This window comes from Helicoverpa zea, chromosome 3 (assembly GCF_022581195.2).
Source record: "Helicoverpa zea isolate HzStark_Cry1AcR chromosome 3, ilHelZeax1.1, whole genome shotgun sequence".
Taxonomy (NCBI): domain Eukaryota; kingdom Metazoa; phylum Arthropoda; class Insecta; order Lepidoptera; family Noctuidae; genus Helicoverpa; species Helicoverpa zea.
Window position 1 is genome coordinate 3,955,380 of NC_061454.1, and position 13,636 is coordinate 3,969,015.

At 34.5% G+C, this 13,636-nt stretch overlaps 1 protein-coding gene across 2 annotated transcripts in view; it reads right to left on the reverse strand.

Annotated features, from left to right (window-relative positions):
• Positions 1 to 7,944, reverse strand: part of LOC124646264 (protein Wnt-6) — a 36,518-nt gene extending 28,574 nt beyond the window's left edge. For both annotated transcript variants that reach the window (XM_047186381.1, XM_047186380.1), the window contains exon 1: positions 7,584 to 7,944. In XM_047186381.1, coding sequence (XP_047042337.1) covers positions 7,584 to 7,645 — 62 coding nt within the window. In that variant the 5' untranslated portion in view covers positions 7,646 to 7,944. The remainder of the gene's footprint in view (positions 1 to 7,583) is intronic.
• Between the last annotated feature and the right edge of the window lie 5,692 nt (positions 7,945 to 13,636).

Sequence of the window (13,636 nt, forward strand, 5' to 3'; positions counted from 1 at the left end):
TGAATGGTAGGTACGTACCTACAAGTATAATTTCCCAATTAGACATGTAGGTACATTTTCGTTTTGTTGGCAATAGAAATCAGAAGGGCTTATTTTTGGTGGGAAATTAACAAATGACGCCTCCCTCTGTGGGTAAGGGAGTGTCAAACTCTTACTGACAAAATCCACCATGTTCCTTCTTAAGCCTTTTATGTACCTTACGCTTTAACTCTGGCAAGGCGCAGCCTATCTTGTTGATAATGTAACTAGGAATAAATTGAATTTATATAAAAGTCGTGGAGGAGGCCCAGTGGGTAAAGAGCCAACCTCTCAAGTAAGAGGAGCGTGAGTTCGATTCCAGGTCAGGCAAGTAGACTTAAATAGACAGCGATAAAAGTTCAGCGCTCTATGATTAATTACTAAGTTTATCTTTATAAGAGTACTAGCCGTTTTGCCGCGGTTTTACCCGCGTCGCGTGGTAACTACTGCCCGTACCGGGATAAAAGATATCCTATGTTACTCGTGGATAATGTAGCTTTCGAATGTTGAAAGAATTTTTAAAAACGGTCCAGTCGTTTTTGAGCCTATTCATTACAACCAAACAAACAAACAAACTTTTCCTCTTTATAATATTAGTATAGATGAATTACGAATTCATAACACTACAATATGTGCATCTACTAAGAAATAAGCACTTAGCTACACCTATTTCTATCACAGCATACATTAACACTTTAAAAAAAACTACAATTAACGGCAGAAGCCAGTTTAGTACAAAACCGTGGGCGACAAAAGTCGAACACCTACTTACAACACTAATAGATATCGACTTTTTAAGTTTAATTTAACGCTTCATTTAGTAAATCGTAACGTTTCGAAACTAGGTTTAGCCCACGGCTTTTCTCGCCTTCCGAATTTTTGGACATGTCGTCCGAAGTTCCAATAGATAAGAAAAGGTTATTTATTTTTACTGTTAACTTCTTGTATAAAAAAGTCGTAGCGGCTTTATACAAGCTGTTGATTTGCATCCGTGCCATATTCAAGGAGGTAATTATGCTAATGATTCTCGACCCAAATCAATAAAAAAATTGGTACGTAATTTTTTTTCTTTCATTTTTTTTCGGAATTCCGTAAATGTCATCCAGCCTTATTTAAACTTGGCGCGTATGTTACTGGCGTTAAAACCGTACTGCAACCTCACACAAACGCAAACACAAAGCATACGCAACGATCACTCATAAATTTTATTCATAAAATTGGATTACTTCGGAAATACCACGACATTACAATGACAAAAAAAGCAGTGCATATTAGTTATTTCCAATCTACTGTAATTCCAATCGATTATTTACGTATTGTATGTCCTCCTCCTGAACTATGGCACAAATGCAAATCAACACCTTGTATTTATGGCACTCTTAACTCTGACACCAGGACTGTCATTGAACAACCTTGGCAGTTGGCTTTTGACTACCATTACGGGTGGGAAGTCGGAAGCCAGAAAGTCTGACAACCAGTCTTACCAAGGGGTATTATGTTGCCCTTGTAACTGGGTTGAAGAGGGCAGATAAGCAGTAGCTCATTGTAAAACACTGGTACCCAGCTGTATTCGGTTAGACTGGAAACCGACCCAAACATAGTTGGGAAAAGGCTGATGATAAACTCTGGCACCAGGTGATTTAACCTGCAGCTCGCTCGGTAAGAAGAAGTAGATTTAGGGCAACTACACATGAAGTATAAGGGTGCAGGTTCGAATCCAGCTAAGTAATGAAGTAACTTTGAAAAATTTTTGCTGCTTTGTAAGTGTATCGTGAATACCATTGTATAACAGCGAAGAAAAGTCAACCTGTGTAGTTTATTTGGACTTTAAAGTTTGAAATCTTCAATCAGCTTTTATCTCCTCTTTGAGCTTTGATTGTACCTTCTCTGTATAAGAAGAGCCTATTCCCAGAAGAAGCTGATATATATTTTCCATAATTGGACGTAGTTATGCAGAAACGTTCCAACCCACTGTACGCGTAAATGCTTATATCTCAAATTAAACTTGAATTTGAGATATAAGCATTTACGCGTTTCAGTTGTATTCTTTTTTATTCTAACTAGTAAAGGTACTAGAGGTTTTATTGTTGAATTATATTGAGTTTAGATAACCATATGCTAAATTTTAGGCTGTTCAATCACAATAACTCGATTTCGGGTGACTTGTGGGTTGGAACGTTTCTGCATAACTACGTCCAATTCAAATACATAATTATTCACTTAATAGTAATTTGTATAATAATTACGTATTAATATTTCACAGTGTAAAGTTCGCGGGCACTTAGTCTACTTTATTGCCATAAGATACACTTAGTTCTAACTTAAGTTATTACACAGATAAATTGTTAGAATAAACAGGCTTTCGGACTTTATTAAGCGTTAAATAGATGGATATCTCAACCACATCTAGTGTATCGGTTTCTTATCTTGAACTTATAGATATATAAGACTATGTTACTTGTGGTTTCTCTCGCTTTCCATGGAAAGTATATCTCGCACTTGGATGAAAAGCAGCCTTCTTCAAAATGGGCTACCTCCGTTTGAAGATTAGACTGGACTAGATCTTGAGAGGAGCCCTTTAAGGAAAACATAAAAACAAGTTCTTCACCTAAAATTTACAAGAGAACTACGACAATTACTAAAACTTTTCTTTACATACAAGAAACGTAGGTACATAGGTACTACAGGTAATTAAATTTTGAAAGTAGGAAACTTTAAAATATCTTGAAGTTTAACTCATTAATAAAAACGAACCTACATATAAACTCTTTAAACTTTATTGCAACATTCCAATCAAGTTACAAACAAAATCAATCAATCCATTAATAAACCGCTTTAGCCGTAGAAAAATAATTCAACTTCGATTTGTTTAAACATTTTAACACAACCAACTGTACCCAGCCTTAGCAGAAACACCTCAAACCGAACTCAATTACGATAATTAAGTTAATCCCGTGCAAAATCCATTTATAACTTTGAAACTTGAATTAACGCTACCTACCAATTTATTTGAAAATAATCGATGTTCATGCCAGCAAAAAATCATTTATGAAGTCAATATTTTCTTCGATGGTAACATTAACATCAATCCATCAATCTGCCGGGGGGACTTTCAAATTGCTAAAATTGAGTCATTCTTCTCAATTATGGCGCGTTCAGTGACCATCGGGGTCTGGACGTCCCATCGGACCCCATTGACTTACTGCTTACCATAAACTTTTATAAAGTAGTGTCTAGATTGCGCAAAAAGAACCAATTTGAATAAAATAATCTAGAAAAAAATCTACACTAAATAATGGCACGCAAAATTTATAAAAAACCGCAGTAGGTACCTAATAATACCACAAAACACTTTTAAACCCATAAAACTAAAGTGACCTAGAAAAAAAACGACACGAACAATAAATCTCAATCTTCACACCGGCTATGTCTTTATTAGCCCCGAACATATTATTACATCCAATAAATAAATTATTATTCGAACATTTATTAAACGAATAATGCCAACAAATAATAATATGCAGCTCACATTATGGACGCGGCGTTGCGTATGCGCATCCATTTTTGTTGATCGTGCACGGGCTCCTAATTTAAGTCTGCACTTGATTAATTGCAAATTAAAGTCTCCGGCGTGGTGGTACCTGTCGAATATGACTTTATTGAATTTCATGGCAAAGTGATTTATGTTCCAATAACTAAATTATTATTATGACTAAAGGTTTGTTATTTAGTGTTATTGTTGAAAATGTTCGGCTGTGTGGTCTGTGGTTACGATAGGACAGTTTTCCCTTCGAGTTAAATGAATGAGCTGTGACTAATTGAATGCAAGATTTCAATAATGTTTTTTAAGTAATTTCCGGTAGGAATTCTTCTGATTGTTATTTTAATAAACTTCTTGTTCTCTTCAGTAGTATGTAAATGACAGATTATACTAAACGTAAGTTGAGTTTTTACAATGAAACATCAAAAAAGATTCTTCTTATAAAAAGAACTTTCGATTTCAACGTGCAGCGTTCTACGTACAGTAAGTAGTTTTTATTATGTACAGTTTGTGATATTGTGTTTAAAAAATCAAAATAGTTTTTGATTGAGTCTTTCATTTTTCTAAGTCCTTCTACGTACTCAGTACTTAAACGCTTCCCACACCAACGCTTCATAAATTTTCCATGAAAGTAAAAGTATTTGGAATTATTTTAATTCGCTTGCTACGTAAATAAGTAAGCGATACCTGATGGTTGTATTCACCTCACCCGTTAACATTTCAATATCAGAAGCATTAAATGCATACTAGATGCTAACCTAAGACGGCTCATGTGTCTGAGATTGCATACAATATTATAATTTACTAATTGGTTACAAAAATAGACAAGGCAGGTTGAAGTTCATAAAAAGCTCTTTTTTATGAACGTTATCGTTTGAGTTGTTAGACATTCATTGCTGAACATACCTAAACCTCGTCTATTGACTTTCAAAGCCCCATTTCCTACCGTTTGAAATAAGGAATATGAAACCACAATTAATTTAACTAAGGACCTAATACTTAATGTACTGAAAATATGTACAAGTAAACGATATATCATCAAGCCGAAGCAATATAGCACACGTTAGGAGAAACCTATCCATTAGCCCATCAAATAAGCTGATTATACAATAAAATACAGAATTATAAATAGCGATCCAAACATTTATGAACATGAATGGCAAGCTTAAAATATAACTTGATTAACACTTTGCTAGCAACTTAACGACACCTACATTTTATATCTTTATATCACTACATTTTACATATTGACAGCCTGACTAGTATTAGATTTTTTTAAGTTGTCATCCGCACAAGAAACCTGTAATCAATTTTGAGGCTTATATCTTGAGAGTTAAAGTAGGGTTTCGAATGGCAAAGTTCTAAGGTATTATAATTAATAATGTCTACCAATCACAACATAAATAATAATAAGTCATATTTACTTGTCGTTGTACAATATTTATTTGATACTGAATCATAAAGGTAGACGTGTATTAGACCGTTGAAAATCATCTTTATTGCACTTCCTTGTTATAAATTTGATAATGTCATTATTCTATGCCGTTGACAAAATCGTCAATAGACATTTGTTTTCCATGTCTAGGTAGAATAGATATTAATAAGATAAATTAAAAGGCGTGAACTTCTTAGTAACCGACCGATATTTTCTTATTTGACATAAGGTTGCCAATAGCCGTATGGTCAGACCGTTTTTACACAAAACTTTCAGTACCCCTATAAGAAAGTCTTCAACCTAAATAAATGCCTGAAAAACTTATGTTAAAAGAAAAAAATATGACAAAGTGCTTATAGGGAAGGTAGGTATTTAGTGCTCTTGTGCTCTGCTTTTCTCGTCTTGGCGGTGGCACTCGCGTGCTCCCAGATAACCGTATTATAATTATTCATTTGTAGAAGATAGGTCTTAATCACCAATTTAACCGATTTCAGTTTCAATTGTTTATCACCTACATATTTACTTTCTATAGGTACCTACTAATTAAAATCAGCTATTTCACTAATTTTCATTATATTATGTATTTAGATTAGTCTTTGTTCTTTTACGTTGTAGTTGTAACAGTTTTGTTGTTTACGTCCGATTTTGTTACTCCATAGCATAGTTTTTTTGTAAATTTTTTGATGAACGAAAAATAATAAAAAGCTCTTTAAAAACTCACTCTACTCAAGACGCATTTCTCAATAACTTACGACTTTATACTGATAAAAATATAGTCTATGTGTTTTCTTATAAGTAAGCAATATTACTGCTATGTTTCCTCAAAATCCATTCGGCCGTTTGCACGTGAAGAAGTAACAAATATACACAGACACTGACAAACTTTCGCCTGTATAATATTAGTGTGATTTCCATGCTTTATAGCTATTTGTTCCACAACATAATTATTATGTTATAAACTACCCATTCTATTCTCAGTAACTTATATTCACCATCGATCTTAAAGTAGGTAATGTTTCAAACGTGCGTTTAAAACCCGTTAATAGTCGCTATTATTTATTATTATGACAAACGTTAGTCTTAAGAAAGTTGTCTATGGTAAGACATTTATCACCTCTATATTATTGAACATTTAATATTTATGATTAAAACAAAAGGAAATGTTAAACAATGCAGCTGTTTCGACATATTTTCTAAATTCAAATAATTTGGCATTTTTCATAATACAGTCCTACCTAGCGGCATTGGGTTGCCCAGGTTACTCGGTTGAGGAGGTCAGATAGGCAGTCGGTTCTTGTTAAACCCTGCTACTCAGCACATGCGGTTAGACTGGAAGCCGACCCCAACATAGTTGGTGAAAGGATAGATAGGCAGATGATAGTCATTTTTCAAAATAGATTCAACAAGCTCTCTAGAGGAATTCCCCTTTAAATACTATATAATTTTTAATTTTAAGTATTTTTTTGAGGTGAGTAAAGTTTTGCTGGATCGGTGCAAGAGTTGTCTGATAGAGTAGGTTGCTTATAAAAGAATAAAACACTATTGATAATTTTAATTATTACGGGTAACGACGGAAGGACCGTCATGAAAATAATTGTATCCTAAGACATCCTTTATGAAAAAAAACCAAGTAGTAGGTTCTGATTAAGATATAAGTTTTACCTTACTACCTAACTTATTTTGCAAAAAGAGTCATTATGGGCTGTTAATAATTGCATTTATAATATAAATCACATTTTCCTAATTCCTATAACCACAAGTACACTTACCGACAAAAGTGTCCGACACTAATTATTTTTTAATAATGTTTGGAGTCATTAATACATATAATTTATGTGCATTGCTTCACATACATGCTCATTAATGTACCTACTAGATATGTAATGAAATAACAGGTAGTCGTTAGGTTAGGAATATTATTTCTCTGAATATACATGATCCATTTACCTAGTAATGGAAATAAGTATAGAGCTTCTTTTCACTCCGAAAAATAATTCATTTTGGTATGAGAAGTATAAGTACGTTTTAATTTATTAAAATGAACGTGCAGTGTCAAATGAGTTCACTTTCTCAAGAGATAAATAAATAAAAAACAAAACAAAGTTGTAAATTACATTTAATTAATCTAATCGATAAGACATTTCAGTCTTAAATGATTTGTTTTAATTACACTGGATGATCCCTTTGTGCTATGCAAGTATTTTCTTAAGTAAAAAATATTGGACTATAATCGAAACCTCATGAGTTCTTTGTTTACCACAAAGTATACAGATGCTATAAAAAAGTCATCATAAAACACAGTATCATCATAAAACATCAAATTTAATCCATTTTATATTAGCTAAACAGAATCGAAACACAAAAAAGTCGAGCTTAAATCAAAAGTTTCGTTGAACAAAAAGTGCGCGACGGAGACGATCCGCAGACCGAACCGAGAATCGACAAAAACTTCTAATAAACACAAATCAGCTGTTTAGGCTCACGATTCTTATTAGATTCCGTTGATCCGTCAGTCTGCCGGTATTTACACTACCTGAATGATTTTTATATGGATCGATTTGACTTTGACAGAGGTGTCCAGGTACTCACCACCAAGAGTCGGTGATGGGCGCGAGCAGCAGCAAGCAGGCGGCGATGACAACAGGTCGCATCTCTCGACGGACATCACTGCCCCAACACCTCGGCTGTAACCATGTCCCCTCAACCGAAAAATCACCCAAAAAAACCCTCTACTCCGAAACTCCGCCCATTTCTATTCTCTAAACGCGTCGATTTGTTTTTATGTTATTTTTCTGTGTAGAGAACGAAATGCGTTCGATTTTTCTAAACAGTTCCGAAATTTCGCGGCGTGGCGTGCGTGGATCCCTGTCGGTGGGAGATCGCGGCGCGGACTGACGCTCACCTGAGCCCACCCCGCCGCACGCGCACCGCCAAACGATTTTCGCGCTATTTTGGCTAAGATTTTAGCAGATTAGGCTTCGCGTGATTAGATATATGAAGGTGGGGATATGAATTTGTTATATTAACGATGTGTGTGGGCGAGATGCTAATTTATCTCTTTTGCTGCATTAATTAAATTATGAACCTCTTAATAATCCAGTTTTGAAGCTATAAATGCAGTCGATGTTAGTTTAATGGGTTCGTAAATATTTTACAGTTGCATTTGTAGAACTTTAAATGAAATTGAAAAGTGAATGCATATTTTTCGAAGCGGTGCATTGATGTTTCTTTTCATAGGGCAGCTCTAAAACGAACCAGACATTACCTGATTTCGAGTGATGGACAGTGAGAAGCGTTCGGAACACACTCTATAATTAGAATACACGTGCGAAACTCTAATTGTGTTAAACAAACAATCTCGTGTACCTACACCTGGCGTACTGAGCGTCTACTTCATATGACATTAATAAAATGTAACTAATTTTACTAACGTGACATACATTTTGTGTAACACGGTAAATTGCATGTAAGCTGTGTTTTGGCCGTGTTACGATGATATAATAATGCCTGTACGGTCCCATCGAGCTATGAGAGTGAAGGAATAGTGAGTGCACCTGTGTCTGTGCAAATTCTTGTGCACTATATGTCCTGCGCAGCTGGCTGATCTCCTTTTATGAGAAAAGCCGCCGTGGCCGAAATCGTCCTTGGACGTATTATGCTTAATGCCAAATATGACATAATTATATGACCATACCTGGATAATGTTGTACGTTTGTATTCAAGCTTTGCAGTGTTCTCGGTAAATTACGTCATAAGTAGTAGATCATCGAAAAGTTTACTCTAGAAAAACAATCGGAGCGTAATTTGCGCTTTTATTACACTATTAAAGTAAGAAGCGCTAATTATAAACAATTGAGTATTTATTGCGGTGCTCACATTTCGCATCATGAAGTTTTATTGACTTTAAGATTTTTAAAGTGTTTTCACCAGATTGTATTATTAAAACGCTATAAAATTTTGTTGTTGTTTTTCTTTTGTTTTTATTATTAACAAGGATCATAAAGATAATTTAGTTTTTGTGGTGATTTCGTTTATCTTTTATCTATAAACATCTATCTTTAAACATAAGATAGTTTTTAGTTCTTAGCTGTCGTATTAGGATAAGAGATTATGTAGGTAAAGATAGTTTAAGGTGTTTATAAATAAATAAAAAAAAAAAACAAAAAAAAACAACAGAACATTACAAAATGTTATAAAATAAGTTTTTAACCAAAATATAGCATTTTTTACATGCAGTTTAAATAACCAAAATTAAATAAAAATACACGTTACCTAGGCGGACTTGCAAAGTTGTATGTGTTCTGAAATCAATAAACCTAGAGTTAAATTCATAACTGTAAATACGACAAAGTGAAATATAAAATTAAGTATTATTAAGTAGCTAAGTTCAATGTTTTCTAACATAACGGGAAAATTAATTTGAAGTAAATTTTTATAGCTAACTGCATATTGTTCCCGACTGTACTTTACGGTAAAAAATACTTATGAGATACCAATTCCTTATTTGCAACAGTAATACAATCATGTATATTTTCTCAAGAATTCTATTAATACTTTATAATGTGAAAGTTTGTGGGTTTGGACGTTTGTTCCTCAATCATTCTTCGCGACTGAACACAATTTAATTAAACTTGACAATAAAATCCCTACTAATATTATAAATGCGAAAGTAACTCTGTCTGTCTGTCTGTCTGTTACACTTTCACGTCCAAACCACTGAACTGATTTTAATAAAATTTGGTACAGAGATAGATTTGACCTTGAAAAAGAACATAGGATAGTTTTTATTCCGGACTTTTGAAGAATTCTCTTGGAAACGCGATATAACCGAACTCAACGACGGCGAAGATGCGGGTGGAAGCTAGTATATGTGCATCGGAATAACACAGGCTTTTTTATCCAGGTGCACAAAGACGCTTTGTGTAGGAAGCGAGTGAAGCCGCATGCAGAAGCAAGTATATCACAAACTTAATCGGTTTTTAAGAACCGGCTGAAAATCTTCATACAAGAAAATTAAACAAAGCCAATTTCAAAGCTGCTGACTATGAAAACACGGTAATAATTTCAAATGCAAAACGAACATTTTCCTTAGAAACGGTGTCAAACAAAAATCCGATGTTTTGTTTATAAGAGTACTGCAGACTGCAAACTTTTAGTCGGCCGATAGTTTGTACCGGCAAATCATCTATACTAAAATTATAAAGAGGAAAACTTTGTTTGTTTGCTTGGTTGTAATGAATAGGCTCAAAAACTACTGAACAGTTTTTAAAAATTCTTTCACCATTCGAAAGCTACATTATCCACGAGTAAGTAACATAGGCTATATTTTATCCCGGTACGGGCAGTAGTTACCACGGGAAAACGGCTAGTATATGATAAAATGGTAAAGGAAAACATCTTCAGAAAACCTGGACTATAAAGTCTGAAATCACCAACCCGCATTGAGCAAGCGTGGTGATTAAAGCTAAACCTTCTCCGTGTGAGAGGAGGCCTGTGCCCAGCAGCGGGACGACAAAAAAAGGCTGTAACAGTATATAAATCAGAATGGAACTGAATGGTAGTAGGTAGGCATATTACAAAGATCAGGTATTTAGCTGGTATCAGACCGACTGAAAACTTTGGATTTATTTTCCAACAAATTGGTGATCTGTCGGCCGACTATTTAGTCGCCAGTGTACGGGTTTTCTTAGACTTTGAAGTTTAGATACACCGACGTTTAGAAGAATTATTCTTTTGAAGTGTGGTTTTAAAGTAAACAATTCCAGTATTCTAATAGACTTTGTTTGGCTAGCTAATTGCTTATAATAATCGCTTCCGTTTTTCGACATTGTCAGAAACCGTTGCACAACTTTTGGGAGTTCGTTTGTTGAAATTGAAAACGTGGTAACCTGTGTTATGTGTATATTGCTGCATGGAATAGAAGCGATTCGTGATTTATTTAATATTTTTTTTAGTTTTAAATAATACTTATGAAGAGAACCCAGCACTGGGTTAAGCTCGCCATTGTGCATAATCTATCTGTTTTCAGACTGTCCAAATGTATCTATGTGTGCAATAAAGAATAATAATGAATATAGGGGTACCGAATCTTTTGTGCAGTTTACAGCTCTCAATTTTCAAGAGAAAATAGCATTTTTCGTACTGACTGACAGGATCATACCAGGACGGGACGGGAGTACTACATATTTTATCGGTGTATTGCTTAGTAGAGATTGCAATTTGGCCTTACTACTAATCTACAGGTAGATAGAATATTGGGAACGGCCCTAAAAGAGTAGCTTAAAAGAGTAATAGGAGCTTTTGGTTTTAAGCAATTCCTTTTTTTTAATTGATATATTTAACCGAATTGCCACAGTTTGTCGCAACCACGTACAGTCACGAACGAAATTACCTCAACGAAAGAACATCAAGGCTTAACCTCAACAAAAATATTACAAGACTACAAACTGTCATATTCGTCTAGCAACCTAATACCTGTGCCTACGACTACAAATACGACAATTATGTTAATATCGGTCAATTATCACGACCATACTTGTGGTCACCAGTAGGCGTATGCTCTCTATCCGCGTGTCTCAAAGTTTTTATACTGACACCTTTTTTAGAAATTATTTACACGTTTAAAATATTTGCCGTCTGTGGCAGTGATGAATATGTTTGTTAAAATTATTATTTTCAAGTCTGTATTTGTTTTGAGTCAGATTGAACCGTTTAAAATTAACACGTAATGTTGTAGATTCCACTTTTCTCGGTGACTGTTCCTGTGAAGATGAATGGTATCTAGCCGGTATCAGACCGATTGAAAACATTGATTGAAATCAAGATTTTCTTTTAAAAAAATTCGTCAACCATCGTGTCAATTGTCGGCTGACTGTTTAGTCTTCAATGTGCGCTTAATGAAACATGTTTCTATACACAAAAATTAAACCACAATTACGACTTTAAATTTATCAGTTCAAAACCATAAACCAGTGCAGTTTCACCGCACATTGCTAAAGTGCATTAAAGTGATGCATTACACTGTCGAGCAAATAAACGGACCTTTCAAACTTTCTCTTTTAGCGGGCCGTACTTGTTAACATGTTGAGCACCGCTGTCTTATCGCGTTAATAGCTGTAGTAATTACCGTTGTTAGAAGAGTTTCGCTAATTCGCGTAATATTTTAACAGCAACAAGCTCTGTGGAGCAAAAAACTCTGATATACATACTTGATTGGATTTTTGGTTGGGTTCCGTACTTTTTGTGTGCGTGATTGTAAGTTAAACTGATAAAATTGCTGTGACAGAGAGAGTGGAGTGTCAGAATACAATTTTGAAGTCTTGAGGATACTGGATTGCACAAAGGTCAAATTTTGTGTAAAAGTCACTTTAAAAATAAAGACTCCTTTGAAGTTAAGTATCTCGAGGTAATACTATCTCTCATCTCAAATGGGGGCTAAAATCTACTCATCTTCTTCTGAATTATTACTTGCTAGCTAGAAAGCTTAGAGAGCAATTCTCTATTACAAAATTAAAGTATTGTTAGGTATTTTTGTCTCTATAATTCCCCCAATAAGAGGATCATTTCATACGGTCCAATATTAATTTTGAATTTATCTAATTTTAGAGTAGTTTCAAAGTCAAAGATTTATTATTTGTAAAACATAGGTAAAAGTAAAATGTAGAGATTTGATTTGATCTTAAATTATAAGTATAGTGTGCTATGTTCTGTCGTTAGGTTTTACCAACCTATGTTCAACTATGTTGAAATATCTAAGACCATACTACTAAGTATATTAAATGAAAAAGCTACTCTACACGGAACCCTAATCCCTGCAGTCTAAAGTAGGCCTACAATTAGCCACTAAACGCAGCAATTTTACATACCTACCGCTGTACATTTCAATTAGATACTTGCAAAATACAAGTTTATACATTGACAAGACCGTTGTGACATTTTATTGATTCCTCAAGATTTAATCTGGGTTTCATTACAGGTTTCCTAGATTTTTATCGAAAAAATGCGCGTAATTGACAATGTTAAGTGAGTTTCTACATTCCTCAGGAATGTTAAATTCTGTGTCTTATAGAGTACTAGCTTCCGCCCGCGGCTTCGCCCGCGTCAAGTTCAGGTATATCGCGTTTCCAAAAGAACTCTTCAAAAGTCTGGGTTAAAAGCTATTCTATGTTCTTTCTCAAGGTCAACTCTTTCTCTGTACCAAACTGAATTAAAATCAGTCCAGTGGTTCAGATGTGAAAGCGTAACAGACAGACAGACACAGTTGCTTTCGCATTTATAAAATTAGTAGGGAGTAAGGATCTTAAGCTGTCGGTCTTGATCTCTCTCTGTTTGTGTTGGATTGCGGTATTGCCAATTGGACTATGATAGTGAAGGAATAGTGTCTGCGTAGAGGCTTTCGCGCTAATTTAGGTATGCCTGCCTTTAGGTTGACGACTTCACCGAAAATGCTAGAAAATATGAGATTTGATGCAATATTAGGTAATGTCATGTAAATCAAATTCTCATTGCCTTATTGTAATAATTACCTAAGAAATATAAGAAAGAAAATTTATTTATTTAATTTAAGGAAGGCTAGTAGATTGATAACATAATTTAGATACTAACCTTATTGCTAATAACAAGCAACCACATATAGGATTTGA